Source organism: Tauraco erythrolophus, chromosome 6, assembly GCF_009769465.1.
Source record: "Tauraco erythrolophus isolate bTauEry1 chromosome 6, bTauEry1.pri, whole genome shotgun sequence".
NCBI classification, from domain to species: Eukaryota; Metazoa; Chordata; class Aves; order Musophagiformes; family Musophagidae; genus Tauraco; species Tauraco erythrolophus.
Window position 1 is genome coordinate 23,599,176 of NC_141470.1, and position 27,604 is coordinate 23,626,779.

Here is a 27,604-nt window from a genome sequence, read left to right on the forward strand (position 1 = left end):
TGATCTATTGTAGCAAAACTGCTACCAGTGCTACTGGTGTGGTAGCTAATCAGACACAAGAAGATAATATTGAGTTTGGCATTTTTAGGGCTGAAGAAGGAAGCGCAAAATCGCTGCTGTACAGGTTCCCTGTCATAGCATTCTTCAAAAATCTATGTGCTAAAGTTTTGCAGCAATGTTTGCTGCAAATCCTTACTGCAACTAATTTTTGAAGCCAGAACAATTGGATGAACCAGAAATGCTACCCTAACACTGTCCTCAGCCACGAACTTGTTGCAGCAGATGTTGAACAAAAAGTAACTGGAGAAGCTTGATGAAAATCTCCCTAATGACATAGAATTTAATGGATTAACTTGATCATTCTTTGATAATTATGTATTGCATAAGCAGTGTGGTCTTTCCGCTATTTTTCAAATACATTTTGAATATGCCTTCTTTCCATATACTGTCCCTTCAGAATGAGGAAGGTCGAAAAGCTACTGATCTCAAACTTTTTACCTTGACTGGTCCTTTCTTTTCTTTCCTTTCTCCGCACTGTTATCTTTCAGTGTAAACAGCCAGTATCTCCTGACATTAGCTGTCTGAATGTTCAGTAGGCTTCAGTCTCACCTGTCAGCAAAAGCTCTTAGAAGAGCCTAGGTAGAAGAGATCCAGTTGTTACAGGTATTAATTCTTGAAAGCTGAAATGTGTCTCAGCTGCACTAAGGAAATGGCAAGTTTCTTCTGATGGTTCCAGATTGAATTCCAGTGGATTTGTGGTTTCAGACTTAACCTCAAGTACTAAAGGTACTGCATCAAAATTAAACTTCCCTAGGCAAATACATTGATAAAATTAAGATCTCTTATAAGAAGTAATATTAAGCATTTTAATATCAATTCAAGTTAGCTTAGTTTCAGTGCGACTTAATTTGTTCTGTCATCCACTGTGGTACTTTAACTTTCATGATCCTGTCTACTGAAATGAGACGAAGATTTTTCTGGATTTGAAGACATCAGATATTTTATTCCAATTTGGATTCCTGCTACTGAATATCCAGTAATCAGTATTTTACAAATAGACCTCATTAGGATGTTGCTTTTGACTCACAATTTTTGTCTGTACAAGCAAATAATTTACTCATTAAAATATAACTTCAGTATTTTGTTAGTTGACCTCTCCTCTGAAATAGTTGGAGAATGACAGCTGTGATGTTTTTAGTTTTGTCTACAGATTCTCTTCCTTCCTGAATCCTCTAAGAATATTAAAGATTTAGAACAATTTTTCTGAAGTTTTGGGGAATTTTTTCAAGTGTCATTAACCAGGCACTTATGCTGATGTTTAACTTTTACTTATTTTGCTTTTTTAATACAATATTTAAAAAAATGTTCTGTGTGGTTTTTTTTTTTTAGTCCTTCCAACCTGGACTGGGGGAAGGCAGCTCAAGAGGGGAGAGGAATGTGTGTAGGATATGGAGATTAAAAGAAATATTGTAAAAAGGCAAATATGCTTCTTACTGTGTCACGGCTGTCCTCGCTTGCTGTGCAATAATGGCAAAATCAACAGAGGTCAAGTAGTGACAGCAGGGAGCTTGAGGACTGGTGAAGAGTAGCACATGTGGGACAGTTTGAAATATGACCTTTGCCTGTGTGGTTTGTTTTCTGCCACATAGCAGGTAAAGCAGGCTACAGATTGAAAATAGGGGCATGGTTGCCTCTTTCTTTTCTTGCTTCTCTAGAACACCCAGAGGAATCAAGTCTGAGTTCCCTGTGCAAGTGGGTGTATGTCATGCATGTTGCATAGACCTTCTAAGCAGAGATAAAACAATGCTTGACAAGTTTTATTTTTAGATTTCATTTTTCCTTCCGATTTTAAGATTTGTTAGTTTGGTTCTTATCATGAGTTAGTTCAATGAATATAGCCATCAGTTAATATTACTTTGGGCTCACTAGCTTGATAAAAACGATACTCCTACCTTTGACAGATTGTTTCCATCTACTATACAAAACCAGTACTTAGAATAACAAAATAAATATATCCTCCAACCATCCAGTCCTATCTGATCTTTTCTGATTTTTTTTTTTGCAGTATAATTTATAATGATTAGTTTTGAAATTCAAGGAGGTGCTACTCGCTACAAAAAAATGGTGGCTAGCAAAATACCTGGTGAAGTTACAGCACACAAATAGCAATGGGCTTTAAGCAGTTTGAAATTTTCTCAAGAGTCCTAGACAAACTCATTCTTTCATCTTTTTTTGCCTTTGGTGTTTTTTTTGTAGGGTTTTTTTCATGTAATAGGTGTAGCGTACGTGTCAGAAACAATTTTGTCAGCATGAATTTTTATCCTGAAGATTTTAGATTTAATATTTATGTCTTGTGACCATTCAAGCAAAGAACAGAGAGATTTTCTGAGGACAAATACAAGATAGCAGCATATATAATTGTGTTTTCCCCTAGAGCTTTTTGTTGTATTATATATGATGGCCAAATCAGTCCTGAAGTCAGCGAGCTCCCATGTATGTATGTGATGGTAGACCCGAGTATGGTATGAAGGACAACTAAAAGGATTTTGAAGCTAGAGAAAACTTGTAAGACAAGTTTAGAGTACTTTGCTCTTACTGTGGGGTTTCTCTCAATTATATTTTCTGACAGTATGGGTGAAATATTGAAAAAAACCTGAAGAAGAGTATTCTGTTGTATATGTATGCGCTGAATTTTTTAGAAGCGAGCAGCTTTTATTGTTTTTCAGCTGACTAATCTTTTAGAGAAAGAAACTCATCCTGTGCCGGAATGTAAACGTTGAATTATGGCAACATTAATAAACTTCCCATTAATATTACTGTGTTTTATCCAACATCGTGTATCAAGTCTGGTTGGTTTGTTCAAACCGTGTTAACAACATATTTAAAAACAAACAAATGAACAAAGCCAACAAAACAACAACAAAAAATGCACCATCTGTGTTGGCTCCTAAGTTAGGCATCAAGAAAGAAATAATTTCATGCAAGTTTTTAATAGTACTGGCCCTTGTCAGTGATGGCTGATGACAAAATTAGATTCTGGTGTAGATGGGGCTTGTTTTTTGGTGAGACTGAGCACAATTTCCTAGTTGAAAGTTATTTTGAACAATGTAGCTGTCAAACACCCTACCAGTGTAAAAATTGCTGGGCATCTAGTAGTTAAAGGGTTGTATATGTTTTCAGAGGAATTTTAATTTGTTTTTAATAAGAGTCTCCTAAATATTAGAAAGAGAAGTAGATGTTGTTGGTAAACTTCCAGGAGTTTGCACATATCCTGACATTGTAAGTGCTTGACAGAAATGTAGGATTGTTTTTTTTAATAAGACAACACATAAGGAAATAAAATTGGAGCATCCTAAATAATGTATTAGAATTACAAAATCCAGTAGCAACAACAAAATTACAGTAGATATAAGTACGTGATTTTCACCTCACTTTCTAGTGATAAGATAAATGGTACATTTAGAAATTCTTTCTCTCCAAAAGATAACAAAACCAAAAATGCAAACATACTTAACATCCTGTTAAATATAATTGTTCTTGGTATCTTTTTGGGATGGGAAACAACTTATAATAATGTAATTAAATCAATAATTTTTAGTATGGAATAGTTAAATAATTTTGATGGCTAGAAAGACAAGGCAAGGTTAACTCCTAAGTAATATAGAGTAGAAAAATTTTCTTATCTGCAAACCAGTAGTTTATGATTATTTCTCAATATCCAGGTGAAACTCAGGGTATCCTCACCAGCTCTGGCAAAACCTGCTTTATTAAAATGTAACTCTAATATTGTACTTAATGGTTTTGATGTAAGCTTAAAAAATGCCAGAGGAACAATTCTTATAGATCCTCTTCCTTACTACTTTAGTCATATCATTACACCCACAGAGGCAATTTAAAATAACAGTATTTCTGTTGATGCTAGAATTTGACAAAAAGTGTAAGGGAGATAATCTAAAGCTTTTTCAATGGAAGAAAGGAAAACAAAAACCCAAATCCAGCTCTGTTTCTGATATGACTTGGAGCGTTCCCAAGGCTGCTCTGAATTTTTATGCTTTATGACATTTGCTGTTTGTTAATATCCCAAATGTAATTTGTGTGAATTTGCTAGAGCTTTTCACAGCAGGATGTTACAATTATCGTGGAACTGTGTTGGAGAGAGGCCTTCTTATTCCAAGGAAGTCTTTCAGGGCAGGTCTCACTCCTCTCATGCTCAGGTGTGGTCTGACCAAACCGAGACAGGACAAAGGCTCTGGTCTTTTTGTGTCCAATCCACAGCATTCCGAAGTAGTATTGCCAAAAAAAATGTTACAAAGCTACTAGATATTCCTTGATTTTACTGAGAGAACTACAAAATATAAATAACAGGTAACGCTGTTAGGAGGTAGGGTTTTTAAAATAAAAACAGGTACTGCTAGGTGTATATATGCCTGAAAAATACAGTTTTGCTCCTTAGTTTGGTGTTGGAAAAGCTTTAACACAGATCCAGGAGCATCACTTTGAAGAAAATAGGAAACAAGCAGATTTTTGCAATCATATTTGTTTCCTTTTCCTATTTTATTCTGCTGACAGCCAGAGGAAAAAAATAAGTCAAAGATCTGCTTAAATATGTTAATATGTAGGGGAAAGCAATCGGATCCCACCTTCCCATAAACTTCAGACAGCACTGAATGTTGGAAATGGTGGGAAGGATGCATGCAGGCCAAACAGATGTGTACCTTGTGTAAATTCTTAAAAGCTTTCTTACCTCCCTGTGAAAGTTAGCCATTCCATTTTAAAGCTGTTTTTGTAAGCCTCAAAACCAAAGGAAAGACTCTTTAGTCCAAATTGGAACTTTTATAGATGAATAAAAATTATGTCAAAAAAAAAAAAAAAGGGCAATGAAAGGTAGATGCCTCCTTTTGGTATTTGTGCAGGCATCTAATATACCAATCCTGTTCCACTTGAAATCAGTAACAAAACTCTCATTTAGATTATTGGCTCCATATACCATTTCAAACACAGCTGAAGAGACAATGACTCAGAAAGCTGTGAAGCTTTTGTTGTTAGAAAAGGAACTGTTCCCTTGATATTTCACAGTTACAAGCTAACTGCAGCAAAAAGAATAATATAAGTACATTTCAGACTTCAAACAATCTTTCTACGTTTTATTTCTAGAATAACTGCTTCTCAAATTAAATACTCGTAATATCTTTGTTACCTGCAGATTTGGGAACTCTTCTAATGAGCAGCTGATCTCTTGTTTGTTTTGATTTTCTAGGTGGTTTGGTTGGTTTTGGTTGGTGTTTTTTTCTTTTTTAGTAAGTTTTGGAAAACCTGTTCTTTAAAATTATATTTAAACCACGGGATCACAGAATAATTTAGCTTGGAAGGGACCGCTGGACGTCATTTGGTCCACCTGCCTGCTTCAAGTAGGTGTTGTTACATCAGGTAGATTGTGTATGTTTCTGAGGCATGGGTCTGATCAAGTTTTGACTATCTCCAGGGGTAGAAATTGCACAAAATGTCTAGTCAACCTGTTCCAGTGTTTGATCACTTTGACTATCCTTTTGATGAGAAATCTTTTCCTTGTATCCGCATGACATTTCTTGTGTCCCCACTTGTCTGTTGCCTTGCATCCTAGCACCATGCGCTTCTGAGAAGCGTCTGGCTCTACCTCTTCTGTATCTTTCCAATAGGTAGTTGAAGACAACAAGCAGTAAGATCTTTCCTTTGCATTTTCTTCTTTAGATTGAATAGGCTGCCCAGGGAGGTGGTTGAGTCCCCATCCCTGGATGTGTTTAAGAATAGGGTGGATGAGCTACTTGAGGATATGGTTTAATGGGGATTAGGGATGGTTGGACTCGATGATCTCTAAGGTCTTTTCCAACCTAGAAATCTATGAAATCTATGAACTCAGTTCTCTCAGCCTCTCCTTGGACATCATGGGCCCCATTCCTTTAATTGTGTTGATGGCCCTTCACTGGACTTTCTCTAGTAATGCAATTTTTTTCTTTAACTGAGCAGTCCAAAACTGTCTGTAATACTCTAGATGTGGTCTCGTCTCACAAGTACCAAACAGAGGGGAAGAAATCATACTCCTTCACCAGGTTGCTACATTTTTGCTGAAACCACCCAGGCGGCTGGTGTCCGCCTTAGCTGCAACGGCATGTTGCTGGCTCTTGGTCGACTTTTCCACCAGGACCCCCAAGGCCTTTTCTGCAAAGCTGCTCTGACTAGCAGATGTTCTGTACTGTACTGTTGTAACTGCATTATTCCATCCTATGTGCAAGACTTTGTCTTTGACTTTTCATGGGGTTCTTGCCAATCAGTTTCTCAAGTCTGTGGGGAATCTGCCTGTCTAAATAGTGGCCTTACCCTCCAGCATGTCAACTGCTCCCTCAGTTTAGTATCATCTGCAAAATTGTTGAGGTTATATTCCACCATCCGGGACATCAATTAAGATGTTATTGACCCTAGTATGGATCCTGGAAGATTGGTGCTGGTAACTGGCCAGTATATAAGAAATTAAAGCATCTTGACGTTATGTGAGTTCTGATGATGCATACACGTTTCAGCTCAGGTTTCTGCTACTTTGCATTTTATTAATCATCCTACGTAACTACTTTCTAGCTTTATGGTACAGTGTTTGAAAATCCATGATTGATGATATATCAAAAATGTTATGTGTTTCATTGAGTCTGTGTGAAAGTTTTAATTCCCTATTGCAGTGTAGCATCCAAAAGTCTTTAAAGCTGTCTTTGGTTTTCAATGCAAAGGCTGGATGAGCCAATTGACGCTGAGGTAGCACGCCATTGTCACAGGCTGACCATTGGGCTCATATTCTTGCTAGTAGTTGTTTTGTTTGGGTTTTTTTTTTTCCCCTTCTCTTTCTTGTTAGAAAAGCTGAAAAAGATTTTTCAGAAAGCTTTCATTCTGCTTCCCACATACTGTTTCTTCTGGCATTGTTTAAATTGTCCCATGATAGATCTCATATTAATAAAAGACAGGTATAACTAACTCTAGGTTTCATTCACTTTCTGTTGTTTGCTACAGGCTCATATCTGTCCCTAGTGTAAACACTCCCTTATAAAGATGAGGCCTAGGAGTACCCCTTCACCAAATACTGGCAGATCATGCCCTTGCTTTTGGTAAAAGTCAGTCTTGATCTTCTCTGCTTCATGCTACTTTTTCACAGCCTTGGTTGGTTGCCTGTATTGTCCTTTACCACATCTTCCTTTAGAAGATGCCAGCCTTATTAAGGATGAGAGCAAGCTGTAGTTTCTGCACCCTTTCCAGCTTGATCTAGTTTTGAGGTTTACAAAACCCAGTTATTCTCCTGGGTGCTTTATAACGTGAAACGAAGGATTCCTGCATATCCTACTCTGACCTTGTATCTTGGCTAAGAAAGCACCGTAAAATTGCATCTTATTTTGGTAATTTTATGGGGTAGCACATTGTCAAAGAAAGGTTTACATGACTACAACAACACTTCTAAGCATATAGTGTCTTATTTTTCTTCTCGCTTCAACTGGTATGAGGGAGGAATAACTCTAGAGGGATCAAGATAATTATTTGACTGTAAAGTTGAGGTAAGACAAGAATCTGCTCCTTGCTATTTAGAGTTTTAAATATAAGTCATGGTAAAAATTGTTGCTAGAAGAATGTGATGCCTTACTGATAAACAAAGAAGAGTGCCAGCTCCCAAAGCATATTCTCAGAAAACTCTCTGTCCAAAGAGTGTCTTTGAAAGTAACCAAATTCTGTTTTCTTATTGAAAGAAGATAAAGCGTACATATAAATTGAATTTTTATAGTTAAAAAATGGTCAAAGAGGCAAGCTAAGTTTATTTAGGACCAGAAGGGATCACCATTTGAACATATTTTCCAGTTGATTATTATTTTTGACATTTACCATACAGTGGTTATGATAACAATCTGCAAGAAGAACTTGGTCTTGGTGCTTTGTTGACTCGATGAAAAATTCAATTTATGGTCTCTCAGATGGAAGGCTAAAAATCAGCTAAATTTCAGTGCTACAATTCAAGCCGTAAAAAATAAAATTGCACAGTAACTCTGGTTTTCCCTGTATGTTTTCAGATTCAACCTCCGGCCCCACACACCCCAAACTGAGGCTTGTAAACTTACATTTTGTTTGAACTATAAACCTGAATAGAATATTCTAGATTTAATTAATTTTAAAGTGGCTTGTCTTTTGGAACCTTTGAATTGCTTTTAAAGACTCTTTTTCTAACATGTGTTTTACATGATATTTGCATTGAATTTCTGTCATATATCAGAAGTATTTATCCCTTCAGAATGCCATGTAACTTCCTACAAACAGCTGCTTGCTTTAGCTGTGCTGTTGTTCTGAAAATTAATATGATTTATTTTAATATAAGATTTGATTGAAATATTGAATATTCAGTTGACCGTCATGCACAGATCCTCACCATATGACTTGATCACTTCTCTAAAGGTAATAAAATTCCAAGTTTCTGTAAAAGATGATGAACTTCAAATGCAAGTTGAAATAAGAACATCCTGTCTGTAGTCCTGTATTGCGTATATGTGTTGTCAGAGAGGAAAATACACCTAGGTATTAGCAATCCAGTTCTGTCCTTTTGCTACTTAATCATGCATATTCGTTTTCCTTTAAGGAATAAATATATTTAAAACTTATTTTTCTTTACAGAGCCAGTATTGTGCAGAAGCGCATAATTTATTTTCAAGATGAGGGCTCTCTCACCAAAAAAATTTGTGAACAAGGTAAGGTAAAGTAAAACATCTTTCTGACCTCCTTTTTGTGTTTTCTCTTAACTCATTATATCAGACTAAAATTTTGAGGCCTTAAACAGTTTCTTCCAGGTTCAGATATTGGGATCTTCCCTTCAATTATGTCGATCTCTGTCACATACACTGTTCCTCATACAATCTTCCTTGCTTTCCCCTAAATGGGATGTTTGCAACCTTTTACCTGTTCTTCATGTGAAATCTGTTTGTCTCCAGGGCACTTAGTTTATTAAATCCTCGGCTACTTCATCCTTTCCTAAACCTAAGCATTGCAGCTGGTTATTGCATACCACTGGAGAATTTATATGCTTTGGCTGTCCAGAAATTTCAAGCCTATTTTGTTTTGAGATCAGCTGAGGTTTCATCCATATCAGATAAAAACCAGAAACAAACCCATTTTGAATCTGAAGATGACTGAAATAATGATGCCTTCTTATTTAATAACATAGTTTTAAATCATTGCATCCACTTCTAAAAATGATCCAGGTGTTTTAGGGTTCTATTTTAGTCTAGTGGGGCCCAACTTAAAAATAAACAAAAATTATATGTTTAACTCGGATTTATTTACTGGAGTATTTATTATAGCAACTTTGCTGTCATCTGTTGATTTTGAGTTGTAATCATTTTTAATGGGTACTTTGCTGCTTTTTCAGACTCGGCCTCAGAAGGTGTGACTGAAAAACCTATTTTAGATTGTTGTGCCTGTGGAACTGCCAAATACAGGCTAACTTTTTATGGGAACTGGTCAGAAAAAACACATCCCAAAGATTTTCCACGTGAGTATCATTCTTCTAATGTTACTGTACCGTATAGGGACTGCGAAGAGGGTTGGAGCTTGTTGTATGACACAGCATTACTTATTTACAGCTCAGCAGTGTAAATTATGATATATATGGAATACTGCTAACATTCAGTATTGAAAATCTATGGATCTTTCTGTGAATGCTACACATTACAAATAAATTCTATTATCTGCCTGACGTTAACTAGACACATAGATCTTAGAATATTCTGTCATCTTTGTTGATTGACTAGACAGATAAAATACACATTCTGAGCTTTGCCTGCTTGAGTTTTTAAAGTTTGTGAACTAAAGAATCAGTATTTTCATTGCAATAACCCAAATAACTGTGAAAAGCTAAAGTTACAAAAATGTGTATTATGCATTTGTTCTTTCGTTACTGACTCCACGGTCTGTGGCATTAAAGGCTAGGCAATGATTTGAGAACGTGAGTTAAATTTACTGGTCTTTAAACTTTGTTATGTTTTCTTTGGCTGATGTTTATTATATAGACTTTATTTGTCGATATTTTTTTTTTTTTAGTATTGTCACAGCGTCAGAATGTCGTCATATAAGTGAAATATAGTTTGTGTGTCAATTGGCTCATAGTTTTAACAGCCTAAGCAATATTGCTTATGTTGAATCTCTCATATGTTTTAAGTTGAACATAGCATTGTTCAGATATTATTTGTCAGTGTAATATGTGGGAGATAAAATAAGACAAACTCGATAATTGCAGAAATGCTCTTTTAGGCATTGGATGATTGTGCATCTGCTGAGTGTGACACTTTATTTGCATTATTTGTATGGATTCAGTTTCTAGTTAGAAATAGGGCATGAGAAAATGATTGAAAACTATGAAATTACTGTGACTTAATGATGTAATATTGGGGATAAATGGCCTTTTCTTTTAAATCCAAGTCAGTGAATACGTGAAGAGTATGGGTGCTTGACTGAAAGTAAGCAAGTTGCAATAGTGGACTCTGTAGATTGCTATCTATCCTCAGTTACAAAGTGATTAATTATGTGAAAATTTTATGCTATCTATCATCAGTTACAAAGCGATTAATTATATGAAAGTTTTACTTAAAAAACCTGGCAAAGAGAAAAGATAATCATATAATACTAGCAGGATTAAGCCTAGTAATAACAGCTGATAAGATTTTACATTGAAATTTCTTAAAGTTAAGAAAACACCTCATCTCAATGTAGTGATGTTAATAATGAAAACTAGTCATCAACATAATTCTTTAAAATCAAGAAACCATCTTATGACACTTCAGTCTCTTCAGCTATTACCTGGGTGAGGAAGAGGTTTAGGGTTTTGTTTTTTTTTTTTTTTCCCTCCATTTGGCATCCAATTATCAATTAACTTTAATGGACTCTGAAAACATCAAGCCTACTATAATTCAGAGCTCACTATGTATATTTTGGTCCAAGCTTTGGGAAATTATGAAGCCTCTGTTTGCTGTGTTGCTAGGCTATCTTTCTAATCTATTCTGCTTGCTACACTTTTCTAGCTTTTCTCTGCTACCGTTGGAATTCATTTTTTATTTCTAATCTATTTTCTATTCTCCTGTGATTAGGTTCCTTCATCTGACTTTATCTATTCAATTCTCTACACTGTCTTTTTCAATTTTGTTATCCCACCTTTCACATCTTAAATTTGCATTCCTTTTGTTTACCTCATTATTCATTTTTCATTCATTTATTCTAGTTTTCTGCTGTTTTTACTGCTACTCTCTACCTTTTGCATTGCAAAAAAGTTAAATATTGTCTCATTCCATCATTCTGTCTCCCTTGTTTCCTACAGTCTTTTCACTGTTACCAGATTATTTTCTGATGTGAGCAGTTCATTTTCTTATCCTTTTCCTTTAAGCCCATACCTTTGCAGAGCGCTATTTGACACTTAAGTGAATTCATTTTTATCTCCAGTACTATGGAACTTCTGTGACTCCTTATTTCTGCTCGATTCTCTTTTCAATTTCATCAGACTTATCTAATATTTTCTTTTTAAACTTTTACTTTTTTTTTTTCTTTTTCTCTTCAACAAGACAAGAAACAAGAACAGGAAGCCTTTTGTCTAGGTCTACAACTCTTACACTATGAGAAATTTGAGCGAGCAAACAATGAATGTAGAAGCACCAAAATTCACTACTTGCTCTCTTCCTAAATTAAAGGGCATTTCTACTAATGGCTGGGGTGAGGGTGGGGGAAGGAGACATGCTACATGTATAATCTAAGTATGCAGAAGCAGAAAATACAGCTGTGTCACTGCCAATAAGAGCAGTTCTTTACTAATATTTCAGAAGTCTCCTGGAAGAAGTACTGGACACCATTTGCACATAGAAAGCAAATGTGTAACCTCTGTTTCAGCAGGAAGCTACTGGTGGAGGTTTCTGGCTGTAAGCCCTTTATTGCTCTGTGCTTGACAATGTTTGGGCACAAAGCTATAAACGAAAATCTATAACATTTAATGATAGTGTAATCAGGCTCATATCTACCTTTTGCTCGTAATCTATGTCTGCACTCAAACACAAATCTAGTGGACTGTTAGAAACCAATATCTCTCAGTAAGGAAATGATTTGCTGTTAAATCTTTGACCTCTGAAGTCTTTCCTTGCAGATTTTATCCTCAACAATATTTTACATAGAAACCTTAAATTAAAGAGTCAAACTTCCTGAAGAAGTGAAGTATTCGGTGAAATATACTAAGCCTAAGCCTGTCAGGGTGGGGGGTGGTGGGGGGGCTACTTGAGTAGGTGGAATACAATCTTTCTCACCGTTTCTGTCTGTGTTGTACCCAATAATTACTGACCTTTTATGATATATGTCTGTAGTTCACTGTCTTTTTCTTACTACTCTAAAGATACTGTGTATTGATGTAGTGAGAACTGACAGCATGGAACATGAAAAAGCTTGCTACTGGTGAAGACTGGGCACTTCAAACCTTTCACTTTAATAAAAAACTGGGAATTATGCTTTGAGGTTGTCTTGATGGTTGATTTTTTAATTTTATTTTTTTTCCCCCGTGAAAGGACGCACCAACCACTGGTCTGCGATCATTGGTAGTTCTCACTCGAAGAATTACATCCTTTGGGAGTATGGAGGATATGCTAGTGAAGGTGTCAAACAAGTCGCAGAGTTGGGGTCCCCAGTAAAGATGGAAGAAGAAATTCGACAGCAGGTAGGTGTAATTTAGTGTATGCTTTAAAAAATACATCCTACCTTGGCCTGTGCATGATTTGTCATTAACAATGTCCGTGAATGCAATTTTGCTAATTTTCAGTTAAGCAGATTAGGAGGTCTGCCTGTCTTTCTACACTCATTCTTTGGCAAAATTTTTTATCTGTGAAAGGACAAGTAAGTTGTAGTATTCTGAACTTAGAAAATCTGTATGTCATATAAGGCATAAATCAGGGATAGAAAAGTAAAATTCATCTTTCCAGCCTTAATCACGAAGACACTCAGAGTTTGTTAAAGGAATACCTTGAAGACAGCAAGCAGCAAGCCTTATTTTTTTTTGAAGTGGTGATTTTTAGTTTACGTATTGCAGTATTTTTTTTCTTTCCTGATAAGCACCTTATTTGCAGTTTTCCACAGGTTTATCCAAGTTAGAAATGCTTTTACAGGAGAGTGAGGTGATTCTTGTTGCTGAGCAGGAAAACTTTACACAACAGCACTAATAAAATTTGATGAATCAGGATTATGGTTTAAGGACAAAAGAGTCTTTACAGTGTATCACCTTACAGGGGATTGATTCAGCTGAACAAAAATCAGTCTTTCAAATAGTTCATAGATTATTTTCATTTTTTTACATCAAAGAACAAGCAATCAAATGAAATATACCAGGACATAGTGATGATTATTGTTAGGACGTCTACCTCCATGAAATGTAAGAACTCGCTGGAAGCTGAGCTCAATTATAAGACAGAAATAACGTAAATATTATTACAGATAATAGAGCTATACAAATGATTTTATGTAGGTGTATATGTATGGGTAAGTGCGTATAAAATATATAGTTATGATTGCTCCACATGGGAGAGAAGGCAGAAGTTGCTAACAGCTTATCAGCTTGTACAGGCAAGACAGAAGCAGAAACGAAACAGCATTCAGTAGGAGAATTTAGACAGATCTGGTTTGCTGTAATCTCTGTCTGATTCAGTTTTCCTGACTTTCCCTCCGAATTTATAAAGTGCTACAAGTGAGGAGGAGGCCTAGTCCAAGCAGAATAGTGAGGTGAGATAGCAGGGACACACTGCAAGGGAGAGCAAAATGGGAGCTAAAAGGCTTGTTTTGGAATTTCATGTGCCTGCTTTGCTATGCCAGCCTTTAGTGTGATGTGAGAGAGGCGACTTAACATTTAATTGATATGCAGTATTTTTAGTGTATTCCTGGGACATTTTCTGCCTCTGCCAAATGTACCGAGAATTCAAGATTTCAAAACAACTGGAATTTTTAAAAAGTATTTGTGTTTCAATCATTCCATGCCCATTCTTTTTATAAATTACAAATTTTAACAAAAAATCAAAATAAATATTGTGAGAATGGAAACCATACTTTACACTTCAGTAATGAACAAAAATATCTTTCCCTATTAATCATTATTCATGTATCATAAGCATGCTTTCCTTAATTGTCTGGTTTTTAGAGAAAATAATCTATTCCTTAATTTTGAATACATGTAAGAAACTCTCTGTAGCTACAATCATTTTTGCTACGTGTGTGGATCTTTCCTATATTTGATATGAAGTTGTTGATCAATCATACTTACTTTTGGTAACAGCTGCGTGTTAAAGAGACAGTATTTTGAAGCCTCCTAGATAACACTTAAATTATATACAGTTATATAGAGAGATATAAAAAAAGATTCAATTGTATTTACAGAGACAGTGTAGCACAACCTCAAAGACTCTTTTGCCCACCAAAACACTTGTTTAGTGAAACTTTCTGTATACTAAATTTCATTTGTGGTTTTGTGATGCTGAAGTGTATATAATCACGGTACAAGAGCAGCTGGTGGGCTTGACAAGAAACTCCCAAACCCAAGGAAAGTAAAATAAGACCATCTTATACTTTAATATATTAAATGGATACGTAAAGAATATGAAAGGGAAAAACAAGTTAAATATAGAGGGGAGATGCGGTGGTGGGTATGTTATTCTCTTTATCCTATAATAAACCTCAGTGTACCTGGGAATAGAGAGTAGTTGATCCTAGAGAACTTGCCTTTGCATCCTAACTGAGAAGTGGCTGGATTTTATCCTAGCAGTACTATATAGAATCACAGAATCATAGAATGGTTAGGGTTGGAAGGAACCTCAAAGATCATCTAGTTCCAACCCCCTGCCATGGGCAGGGACACCCTCCAGTACACCAGGTTGCCCAAAGCCTCATCCAATCTGGCCTTGAACGCTTCCAGGGATGGGGCAGCCACAACTTCTCTGGGCAACCTATTCCAGTGCCTCAACACCCTCAGAGTGAAAAATTTCTTCCTTATATCTAAATGAAATTTCCCCTCTTTCAGTTTAAATCCATTGCCCCTTGTCTTATCACTACACGCCCTTGTAAAAAGTCCCTCTCCAGCTTTCCTGTAGGCCCCCTCTAAGTACTGGAAGGCTGCAATAAGATGACCCCAGAGCCTTCTCTTCTTCAGGCTGAACAGCCCCAACTCTCTCAGCCTGTCTTCATATAAACCCCGATGGATTAAAATTATAGCACAGTATTCCATATACCACAGGTAATTTATCATTTTTGCTGCTTACTTAGGAAATCAAGATTTTCTCATAGTAAGTCCACGCAAAATAAATAAAATCAGCTTAATTAGTAACTTTGTATTAACAAAGAGGGAATTTCTTTGCACAGTCTTCACAAATACTTTATAAATAAGTGTTTGGCACATCTGAATTGTAACTATTCAAAGATTAGGTTTTTGTATATTAGATAAAGAAGCAGCAGGGACATGGGGAGAGTATGGGATGAAGTGCAAGTAGAGGTGTAGTTGAGAAAGGTCATAGCGAGCATTGGTGGAAGAGGCAGTGAATTTGAAGGGAGTATGGGAAAGAATGCAAATCGTGACTTTTATGCATTCTAAATTCTCGGTTCTTTGTCATTATGTACCATGCATTTGCAAAAAGGAGATGTGTGTATATGCTGGATTCAAATCAGACGTGATTGTGACTTTTAAACTATGTAAAATTAATGTCTCAGTTAATTTCAACATCAGGGCTGTCTGATTGTGTCAAACCTGCAATAATTCCCCTGATTCTCTTGGCTCAGTCTAATCCAAGCAATGAAGTAGTGTTATAACTGGATATTACCGAGAACAATGCAGCGTATCAACAAACGCCTTACCATTTTTATTGAGTTTATTTGACTTTTTGTTTCTTTTTGACATGTATTTAAGGTGCCCTAAAATTTTTGAGATACTGAGGTGAAGTTCTACAACCAAGACAGCAAAGCTAGTATTGCCAGGAGCTAATTTGCTGATGTTTAACTCAGGCTTTTTTTTTTTATTGCATTTTTTCCCTTGTAATATCCCTACCTGCCTTGAAATTTGGTAGTGTTGTTTCCTTCCTTATGCTTCTCAATCTATCTCAGGATGCATTTCTCCCTTTTCCATTTTATATTATTCCACTATTTCCTCTGTCATCCTCCCAGCCTTCTCTTTTAGGGGAGTGCGAAGACATAATTCATTCAAACCCAACCCATTCATTCCCAAGCTGCTTTTTGAGCTTTCTGAAACTGCAAGACAGGCGATTCCTGTGCTTCATTCTGGTGCCCAGACCCAGACCTCTCTGCAGCAGTGCGGGACTGGGACCATAGCCCTTGCCTGCAATGTGCCTACAGAGACAGAGGGTGATGTCCACCTCGCAAGACCAGACTTGGATTTGGAAATCTGCTGTGTGTCTACACACACAATAATCTAATGATTTTTGTGAATTATTACTAAAGATTTACCATCCATGTGCAAAACAAAAAAAAAGAAGGCTTTCTTTAAATGGAGTTTTGTTAAGAAGTGTCCTAACAATTATGTGTCATTAACTAAAGATTCTCAAGCGTGAACATTTCTGCTTCTCATTTGACAGACTGCTGAATCATCATCAGCTTTTCTTCCTGACTGAGCACCTTCAAATGCTCTGATTCGTGTTGTTACTGTAAAGAGCCTGTGTGATATTTTTGCATGGATGATGCTGGGTACTGTAAACTTGCTTTGTAGTTTGTTTATCCGGGAGTACTTAAAGGAACTAATCAGCCTTTTTGCTAAATTTTTCCTGGCAGCATGGAAGGAAAGCCACAGCACGTAAGAGTTTTAGTAAAACAATCTGTTGAGTGGTTGATGTGTACAATAGGATAATTCATGCATTATACTTCAGGGGTTATAAATGAACAAACAAAAGGATGGAAAAGGTATTATGTGAGCAAAAGAATGTTCACTGACCTCATGTATCTCTGAAATATATTTGCTCTTTCACTTTTTTCCCAGAAAGTCTTATTTGTCCAGAACCTGTTACTTGATAAACTGCCTGGACAGAAACAAATACAGAATTTAAAAGGGAAAACTCTTCATCCGTATTCTAATTGCTCTGTTTAAACAGAAAAACAAACAAGATGGTTAAAACACGAATCAAAAAGAATGAAATGTAATATCCTAGGCAGATAAAACAAGATTAAAATAGAGACATAGTCATTCTTTTATTTAAATGTCTCATACCTTAAGATAACTCTTTTTTTGCCTAACTATTTTAGGACAAATACTAAGTCATTTTGCCACCCTTTTTTTAAAAAAAAAAAACAAAACAAAACAGCATAAGTAATATTCTGTACCTTGCTGCTGTCTCCAGGAAATGCAGTTTGTACTCTCTGCTTATTCCCTATGGACACATAGATGACATTCTTACAGGTTTAGTTTAATGCTTTCTGAAATGTCAGTAAGTGGAATGACTTTTTCCATTGTCTTCAGTGGCCTCAGATTAGAGCTGACTATGCCTCGAGACCTTTGAGAAAATCAAGTTCTGGTTTCCAGTAAGATGTTTGCAATTTTTTTGGCACATGATAATGTATGTGAAGACAATTTCTTAATTGAAGATGAAACCTGAAATATCTGGAACTTTCTACAGAATAACATACATTATTGTTATGACTATCTAAACACTTAATTTTACAAAATAGTTCTGGTTTGGATTTTTTAAAACATATGAATAAATAACTGATGAATAAATATTAGGTGGTGTATTATTTCCTGGACTGAAACATGAAATATTCAACACACTTTTAATAGTTCATGCAGGCAGTCAATAAAAATGAATAGGAAAATTCGTGCTTATTTGATTAGTTTAAAAATATCATTGTGCTGTGGATAAGCTCTTAATCATTAAAACACAGTCCTTATGCCGCAGCTACTCCAAGGGTGGTGCTTCTATTTGGAGGATTGTGAGGGCTGGCAGACATTGAACACATTTTGTGCAAAATGTCCTTTTTGTGATTGTGGTAATCTCCTTGGTTTAGAACAAGAGACAAAATATCATTTTGAAATTTTATTTAGGCTTGGGTCAAAACTGGAGCAAAATAATGTCTTGGTTAACAGTGTTTTTTCAAGTTGCTTTTTGCCAGGTTTAGTAACAAGAGCAGGAAAATGCTATAAAATTACTGGAAACTCACTCTGTTTGTCACTAGAGTTGTAAATCTTAGTGAAACATTCTGGTTACCATTGCTCATTTGAATTTGTGGTACATTTTCAATCCACATTTATTATGTGTGGAGCTACGCCAGGGGCCTTATTGTCATAGATGAATGAAGGTCCTTTCTGCTGTTAAGATCTGAAAAAATCAGAGAAATTTTGCACTCGTGATCTAGAAACTGTAAAAGCACTGTAGTTTTGTTCCATGGTGGCTGGGTATTTCCCTCGCAAGAAACAGCCTTTGCAGTTTAACACGACTGATGCAGTCATGCCATAGGGAAGATGACAGACGTGCTATTGTTGTTCCAAAAATTTTGTCTCAGTATACTGGGGTGTATGTTGCATTGCAGGACACTTTTTCATCTACTTAAAATTAAAAATGCTTTTAGAGATTGTCAGCACTGAACAGACTCCTGTTAGGACATTGTTTTCATATGAAATAATCTCATATTGATTTCTGCACACTGCATATAGCTATGCCACGCAAACGACGCATCAAAAGCACTTCTTCCTCGCCACGTTGAAACCTGCACTCTGTCTGCGCGCCGATATCCAGCCTACTCAGAAATTTGGACTTTTCACCCAGCTAAAGTGCCCTCCAGTCCAACATTTCCATTCTAAAAGACAAATAACTTTAAGGAGTGATATTCTGTCAGTGTCAGGGACACTGGTGCTGTCCTCAGCTCTCCCAGGAGTCAGTGGCTCTTATAAGGTCAGCTGGGCTTCTGTCACCTGCTGCTGGGAGAGGCTGCAGGAGGTTGTTGGTTAAGGCCTTCTTTCTTAACACCTTTTCTCAGAAGTTACTGGCAATCTCCTGTCTTCCCTCATTCCTTGTCAGCAGAGGACTGCTGATTGTTCTGGTAATAGACAAGTAGTGATATTTGAAAAAAATGTTGGGTTGTGGTTTTTTTTTTTTAATTTTCTGTGCTTTTAATAGTGGTTACTATTTGATAATCAATAAGTCAGCTTGATTTCTAAAACTCCAGGTTGTGAGCTCTCACCTTGCTTAATGAATTCCAGAAGTTTCACCCCTGTAACTTGTAAGGAAATCTTTGAAGTTTTGCCCTCTGAATAATTACTCAGTTAATGATATGAAACAATTTGCATAACCAAACAAGTTAAGGTTTTAACAGTTAGTTCAACAGTTGGTTTCCCTTTCATTTACTTTAATTTGCCTTGCTGCTTATTTTCTTCCAATTATCATAGACTGTCCATTTCTAATATAAAACAGGAATAAATACAACTTTTCAGTAAAATCCAATAATCAGGTTCCCTTTGAATAAAAAAGCTTCACACCAAGGTAGAATTCCTTTTGCAGAAGACAGGCCCATTAAGAAAAAAAAAAAAAAAGATTTAACTCAAAGACTTGCTTTTCTTCAATGAATTCTGATGCTAAATCTTGCAGAAATGGGACCAACAAAAATTCCTAATGTCTATAATAGCTGAGAGGCCCATGGAAGCTTATAAAGATTTTCTCTGCCTCTTTGATGACTGCCTGGATTGCAGTAAAACGGTGCTAGAGGAGGGAAACAGGAGCTTCTGGTAGATTCATTCATTTGGACAGTATGCAATAATTTTAGCTCTCCAGTACACAGACATAAAAGTCACTAGGAAATGTCATCTGTTCCAGACATTATGATTGGATTGCTAGACATTATTTGCTAATTTTAAAGTCTTTTAAAGTATCTTGCCTTTTCATTTCCTGCAGTTAGATTTTATCATACTGTTCTGCTGTCACAAAATTATTACTATCCTGTAGCAGACTCATCAGGTGAAAAGAAGCGATGAAATGACTTTCAAATTATTTTTTCAGTCTGCCACCGTAGTGTTTTTAAAACACAAACATTTCAGATGCATTCATTCTTCTTGTGCTGCTAATACTGAGGGACAAACTTAGTCTGATAGCAGATCAGCACTCCTACTACCAGACTTTGGTCAGAGAAATCAGTCTTATTACTTGCAAGAACTCTGTTTCGGAATGGCAGCTCTAAATCCTAACAAGGCACAACAGATGCGTTTTAAGAGCGACTCTAAGGCACTCAGGAACTGTCTGGCAGCAACGCGAGCAGAGTGATAAGTAACACAAACTGTAGAAGAGCTGACACCGATAATGTCAAATTATTTGACTGGCATGTAGAGCAGATGCTTGGGCTCTTCATCCTCTGGGAGACATTGCCTAAACTCCTGTTGACTTTGGTGAATTCTGTTTTTTGAGGGTCAGAGTACCACTGAAAATTAAATTGGGGAAGAGTGAACTTCTCTCTGAATGCTTTCATCTGCAGTGGCTTAACCTGTGATTTAAATGCAGTGGCTGCATAGCCAGTGGCATTCAGTTGCCAATTAAAGAGGGGCTGCAAATGCTAAAGAAGTGCCTGAACTCTCATTAGTAGCATTTGTCAGGAACCACAGGATCTTCCCCTGTTTTCTCTCTTGTAGCATTGTAAATATTGTTCAAAGGAACAGCATGATATAACAGCTGAAGCTGAAGAGTCCTACTACCTCATTTGACTTGCAAATGCTTATTCAGATAAATTTTCAACTTAAACAAAAACTAAGGAAAAAAAGCATACAATGCCAAGTTCATTGTTCTAACATTAACTTTTTAGGGTTTTTTGTTTGTTTAGGAACATTAGTTCAGAACTCTATTACTATGGTTATATCAAATGCTCATTTCCACCTGAATTCCACGAGAACACTCAGAAAAATACCACATACAAATATTATATATATTTCCAAAAACAAATATAGATGCAAATATATGTATGTTACTTGGCCTGTGTCATTTTTTAACATAGCTTCTTTCAGTTAAATATCTAGATCACAGATACTGATTACAAAATCTATTTATTGCATTTAATGTGCAATGAATAGGCATATTCAGGTATTATCTTACCTATGTACTAATATGTAATTAATTAGCTGGCCCAAGACACTGAATAGGGAGGATATTCCTCAGTCTTTATTTCAACTTTGCTTTCTATACATCTTTTCTTTACAGAAATTGAATGCATCTTAGAATTATTATCTGTGCGATATTCCCTGTAAGTTGGTAATATTTGTTTAGATGTTGAGGATGCAATGATTTTGCCCCTCTCCCCTTCTCTTATGACTGACTTTTTGAATACTTTCAATACATTCAATACTTTAAAAATACCTTATTTAAGAATAAATATAAACAAAGAAAACAGAACTCTTTGAAATAGCTTCTCTATCTGTTAACTGTACCTACTTTTTTTCCGTTTGAGAGAGGGTTCTTATTATGAGGGTGACGGGAAATGGACAGTCAATGTTTTTGCCCTCGGAGGAAGAACTTATAACTTCATTTTTTTATCTATAATGAACATAATTGTCATTTGGCTCTGTAGTCATGGAGGTTGGGGTTACAAAATGATGGTTTATCATTTCTGTTCAAGTTGCTAAGAGGAAGAAGCTGTGGTTTAGGACTGTGCAGCAGGTTGAAGACAAACCCTTGTACTTCTAACATGAGCAATGCACATTCTAGCTAAAATTTTGTAAATATATCTAGTCACATATGAACTTAATACAATACCGATTAATATCTATGAACTTTTTTCAGCGGGCTTTTTATCGTTTCTTGCATTCATGCTTCAAAACATCAAAATGCAACATTTGCTTTTAGTGTTCTTGCAAAACAGTTAGGTCAGTTCAAATACTCAGCTGAATCATCACTGTTATTCCATCCTCACAGCTTCAGCTTGTCACAATAATTTTCAGAACATAGTTTGTTACATGTATGATTTTTTTTTTTGCTTTCATTCCTTTTACAGCTGAGAATGGGCCTCTAAAAGCAGTTTTCCATAACTGTGTGTAGTGCATTCTGCTGACAACTTCACTATGTGACTTTTGTGCTTTTAAAATAGAAACCAAAACGATAAATAAATCTTTATCATTATTAGTTTCAAAGTAATATATACAAAGGGGAATGTGTGTGTGTATAAAAATGTGTATAATATACAAAGACATATATGGCCATATAATACGTATATTTTAATGTTTAAAAATGAGAAGACTGTTGTTAATTTTCTTACCCGTGTAAACTACATCAAAAGTCTATAGCTAGCCATGCATATGTAACAAGAGATACATCCGCTGTCTAAAATCTGCTTGAGCATCACTAACTTTTCCTCTTGAGACATTTTATCAAGGAGCTAAGTTGTCATTGACTAACATACAGCCATGAATAGTAGCATTGTGTTTTCTTAAAACACAAGATGCATCCCCCCAATCTTTAAGTTACAAAAGTCATCCAGAGGTTCTTAAAAATCATTTGCAACCAAGGTCTGTTGCTATCTCTTCATTTCTCCTTGGTTTAAAAAAGCTACAATACTGCAAATAAATGAAATCTCTCAGTTATTTAAACTGTATGACAAGACTCTGTGATGTAATACTCATGAAACAGCTTGTGTTGATAGCTAATTTCTTTTTGAGTATAGGAGTTTGAATCCCATACACAGACCTTCTTAGAAATGTCATACAGAAGATTTTTTTTTTTTCATTTTGCAAAGGGAAAAGCAGTTTTTCTACATCCTCTATAAATTCACTTTAATAATCACCCCCTAAAATTGTTTTAAAAATTTGCCATGTCATTAGTCAAATAGAAATGTTTCATTTGAGTTATATAGCCAGAGAAATACTCACAGTAGACATCTATTCTTAAGATATAAAAGCTGCCAGTAAATTATCTGTCAACTGCCACTTTGGATATTTCCTGTTTCCTTTTTTTATTTTTAAGCAAAAGATTGGGCAGAATTAGTGCACATGTGCAATTGCTCTGTGCTTTTTCTCCCTCCCTCTCTTGCACTCTATCCTTTTCATATATGTTCATAGATGAAGGGGAAGAGATACTCAAGAGAGGACGGACAACCTTCATCACTTTTACCACAGCAGTGTTAAACGCTAGAATATCATCTAACAGTATTTATTTAAGAGTTTTTAATTGATTTAGTTTACATAACTGGCAGTGTAGAAGGCTGTGTTTCACTGCATCAATATCTAATATGCATTTTTCCAGTCTGTTGGTCATTGTCAGCCCTGTATTCCCACCTGGGTTTTAGATAGCTCTGTCACAAATGGAGCTTCAGCACTTTTTCTGCCAGTAGCAATGGTGTTGCCCCAAAGCTGTGTATGATGTTCAGAATGGTTTTGATCAGACTCAAGCAATGCAGTGAGTTCGGAAAACCCAAGACCTGAGTTTTTGTAGGCATCCTTTTAAAGTGGGCATGTCTACAGACTGCTGCTTATATTTTGTATGGGTGCACACGAGTGTCTGTAGGCAAATATACTCAGTTCATTCTGAATTTTACATCGGTTCAGCAATGTTAAGAATGTGAAAGATGGATTACTCCTTGATTATTCACGTAATATCAATGATATTCATGTTTCTTAAATCAGTCAGAAGCCTGCCTATGTGAAAGTCGGTGCATCTTTGCACACTTGGGATTCATCTGCCTGCGGCAACTTCTGGATGTAAGGAATGATTTGAGTTTAACAGACAATAGCTAGGCTGCATTAACTACCCAGGTGGAAACTGTTGCTCTAGAGAGGTGACTTTCTTGCATTTTAGTTTTGTAATGTTCCGACACACTGAAAAACAGCTAAACAAAGGGAGAAAACTGCGCAAAAGAAACCTAGTGCAGAGTAACAGTCCTCATAGGTGATCTGTTCTACAGTAACTCCTTGGGGCTCTTGTAGGCAAATTCAAAGTTACGAGGACATACCTAGGAGAGGATAAGAATCCAGAGTGCTCTGTCCTGAGAGTTACTGAGTAGAGACATCTTTCCTTAAAATTACTGCATATAGTACCAATGCTCATTAGATTCAATTGAAAGGCTCCTCATTACTTTAATGGGAGTCCATCAACTCTCCACATCTTCACAGCCAGAGCACTTAGCTGGTTTTAATCTCATAGGTTTCACTTGGAAAATTCTGTAAGCTTTCTTCTTGTAGTTAGTGTGTGGGTTTGGGACATACAGAACTTTTGAGGTGTGTCTTCTCATGTCACCTGACAGGACAAAGGTCTAAATCAAAACATTTAATTATTAAAAAACCCCGAACAACTTCCTGTGTGAAATTCAGATCTGCATTTTAGAGTGAAATTCCAGGGGAAACACAGGCTCGATTTTATATGGGATACATAGCATGTTTGTAGTTAAGTGGGGACAGAGTTTGTTTACATGTCTTTCTTTACTTATCTTGTTCCTTTAACCAAAAATTAGTAATTAGTGTCTGTTTTGTTTGTGGAATTGTATTTATAATTTTGCGATGCCTTCAGAAGAAATGCCACTCAGTCTCAGCACTTCTGCAACAATGTTTAAAGAAAGTGGATGGAAAAATTCATTTTAATGGAACTAAATACAGAGAAAGCCTACTGTGTTCCATAGATACTTGGTTGTTTTAAATGCTTCCCTTTCAAAAGTTAATTATGTGATTGCTGTATTACTTAAGAGCTGAGAAGAACATATCTATAATGAGCAGAATCTGAATAGATTTTTAATGCATCTTTTTTAGCTCTCCCTGTGGCTATGAGTGCTTATTGAGATCTTAATTTACAATAGATTGCTGCTACTTTTTAAAGTATTTTCCCACTCTCCGTAATTGATGTGTTAGTACATCCCCTAAGCATATTTTCTCGTTCGTCTTTACTCCATTAAGGTTAAATAGGATGGTCATTAGATTATAAAGAAGTAAAATATTCACTTTGCTACTTACTGAAAAAAAGCTGCTTATTATCTGTCCAATATAAAGATTAACTTTGCCTTCAGGTAAATTTTTATTGACCTTTTAAATATAACCCTGAAACACTCTAACGCATAGTAATAGATTAAGAACTTTCTTCATTGGGGGAAGTGTATCTTAATTAGGTGTCAGCCCCAGAATTTTTTGCTCAGCTCACACTCTTAGCTATGAAAGATTTTTATCCATGGTTATCTGAATTCATGATACAGTTGCAATGCAGGTTAAAATTAGGGGGACGATTTGTACTTTATTACTTGCTATAGACTTTTTAATAGCTTTTGATTAAAATGTCAAGTATCTTATTCTATATCTATTTCTTGTGTGAATAACAGTGGAGAATATGAGTTTGCAAAGACATGAAGTAATCCAATTTTCAGTGTGCAAGCATAAACTACATTAGCAAATATGAAACAAAACCAAAATTTTATTTAGAAATTCAGTCTTGCAGAATGGTGTATGTTTCCCTTATTCCCTATAGTCCCTCGTTACTTTTTTTCCACAGTTCTGTTCTTCTGTAAGAGAAGAATATAATGTTTCAAATGGTGAAAGTCATTTTATAAAGGGCATCAGGAACACAGAGGTCACTTCTATTCCTTTTTATGATTAACAGGTGTAAAAAACATAAAAGATATGCAGCAGCATAACTGCAAAGGTGTTCTCACCAGCAATGGTCATGTTTACCGTCCACCAAACTAGATAAATGTAGCAAAAGAAATATAGTATTAATGACTGATTGATTTATATCAGGAGAAATTGCAGTCAGACTTATTTTATTAATTATTTCATATTAATGCTATCATAGCTCTGAAGTCAGTGTTCATAGACAACTAGAGAAGTATCAATATTCGGTAGTTTTGATTGTTATTGACAGTGAGGTCTCTCCATGAGTGTTTGGTTCTGGGACATTTTCCTGTCTGCCCTGATGTTACTGAAATCATTTAAGGTTTGGATGTCATTCATTATCATATCTAAGCTTTAAGATATTCTTGCTTATGTTTGTTTTATTAGTTTTTGTAATCGTGTTGCTAATTCTAGTCAGACTTAATATCTTTCAACGGAAAAGCCATTTCTCAAGGAGTCTAGTGTGCTGTAATTGAATCATAGAATCACTGAGTGGCATCTATGATTTTATTTACAGGGATTAACAAAATGACACGATATTTCATCTGTTTTAAAAGAACTAGTTTTAGTAAAGACTTCATGGAAAGATTAAATAAAATGGCCTTGTTGATGTTATAAACTGAAATGATAGTTAGCAGATGTTGTAAAATACCTTCTTTTAATACTGAGTATATGTTTGGTTAGATTAAGGCTTTCCCTTTTTGAAGTCAGAAATTTAGCCTTTAAGGTAACTTTTTTTTTTGGCATCAAAGCCACCGCTTTCTTTCAGTAGTGCTTTAGTTTTGTCAGCTACGGATACCTTCCTGAGTGCCCCCAGATCTCCAGGGCTGGGCCAGCTACCCATAGTAGCAGTTCAGTTCAGGTGCTGATCTCATCTCAGCGCTGCTGCCTCCTCGCAGTCTGGGAAGGAAGGTGCTCTTTTCTACTTGACTCGGTGTTTTGACACATCTCTCTGAGGTTTGGTGCGCCTTGTCATTTGAATGGGAACACAGCCCCTCTGATGCTTATAGGAAATGTTATTTCTTCTTTTTATCAGTTTTCCTTGGATGAAAACGTTCCTACTGACACCTCCTTCGCTTATTATGTAAAGCAGGTAATTAGCTGATTACTTGTGCTCCACTTAACAGCATGATTGGCTACGTTTCAGTCTCAGCAATGTTGTAGAATAATCTTCAGAACAGGGCAGTTTACACAGAAGATGCTCCTCCAGTGTCACTTTCAGTATCCTGGAAGCCCTTATTCTAGTTCTGTGCTGGAGCCCTTGAGTGACTCCCACTATCAGTGACTGGCTCTTCTTTTTATGACGGTGGACAATTACATCTACCTGACCTCAGCCTGTCGCTGTGCCTCTGCCTCCTCTCCTAACCAAAGGCTCTGACAGAGCTACAGTAAGTACCCTTGATCTCCTCAGTGGAGCTCCACTGGAGATAAAGGCTGGAATTAAATTCAAAAGGTAATTTGCTTCTTTGACACTTATCTGTACGTGTTTTCTGCCAGCCTATAAACAGCTCAATAGCAGTGCCATTTCGTATGTATTTGTTGTGCAAAGTAGAGGAAATTAGTTCCTTACATGTTCAGTCTTGCCTTTACTTTTCATCTCATCTTCCTTACTAATCTTCCTGTAATTGCACTGAAAAGCATTTTAGTAAATGTTGATCAGCTTTTTCTGAAATTGTTTTCCAGGCTTCTCTTACAGAATACCTATGTTTCAACCTCTCCCAGATCGTATGCCATTATTTGGTCAATTCTTCTGTACTTAATTTTAGGACTTTCCAGCATTTATAGGGCATATATTCTTTCACTTAAATAGCTGTTCAAATTAAGTGGAGGAATTCAGTTGCAGGTCATTTATTCATCCATAATGTTATGTGAGAAAATTTTTCACCCTCTTTTTTTCTGTGGTAGGTGTAATGAACTAGCTTGTAGGTCTCTTGTCAGTCTTTATTTCTGCCTTCATGTCTTTTTAACATCTGTTTCAGAAAGACTAGGCTTTGT

At 36.1% G+C, this 27,604-nt stretch overlaps 1 protein-coding gene across 1 annotated transcript in view; it reads left to right on the forward strand.

Annotated features, from left to right (window-relative positions):
* SPON1 (spondin 1) overlaps window positions 1-27,604 on the forward strand; it is a 191,566-nt gene that overhangs the window by 57,044 nt on the left and 106,918 nt on the right. The window contains exons 4-6 of the mRNA XM_086613778.1: window positions 8,671-8,744; window positions 9,422-9,544; window positions 12,588-12,736. Of these exons, the coding sequence (XP_086469904.1) occupies window positions 8,671-8,744; window positions 9,422-9,544; window positions 12,588-12,736 (346 nt within the window). The remainder of the gene's footprint in view (window positions 1-8,670; window positions 8,745-9,421; window positions 9,545-12,587; window positions 12,737-27,604) is intronic.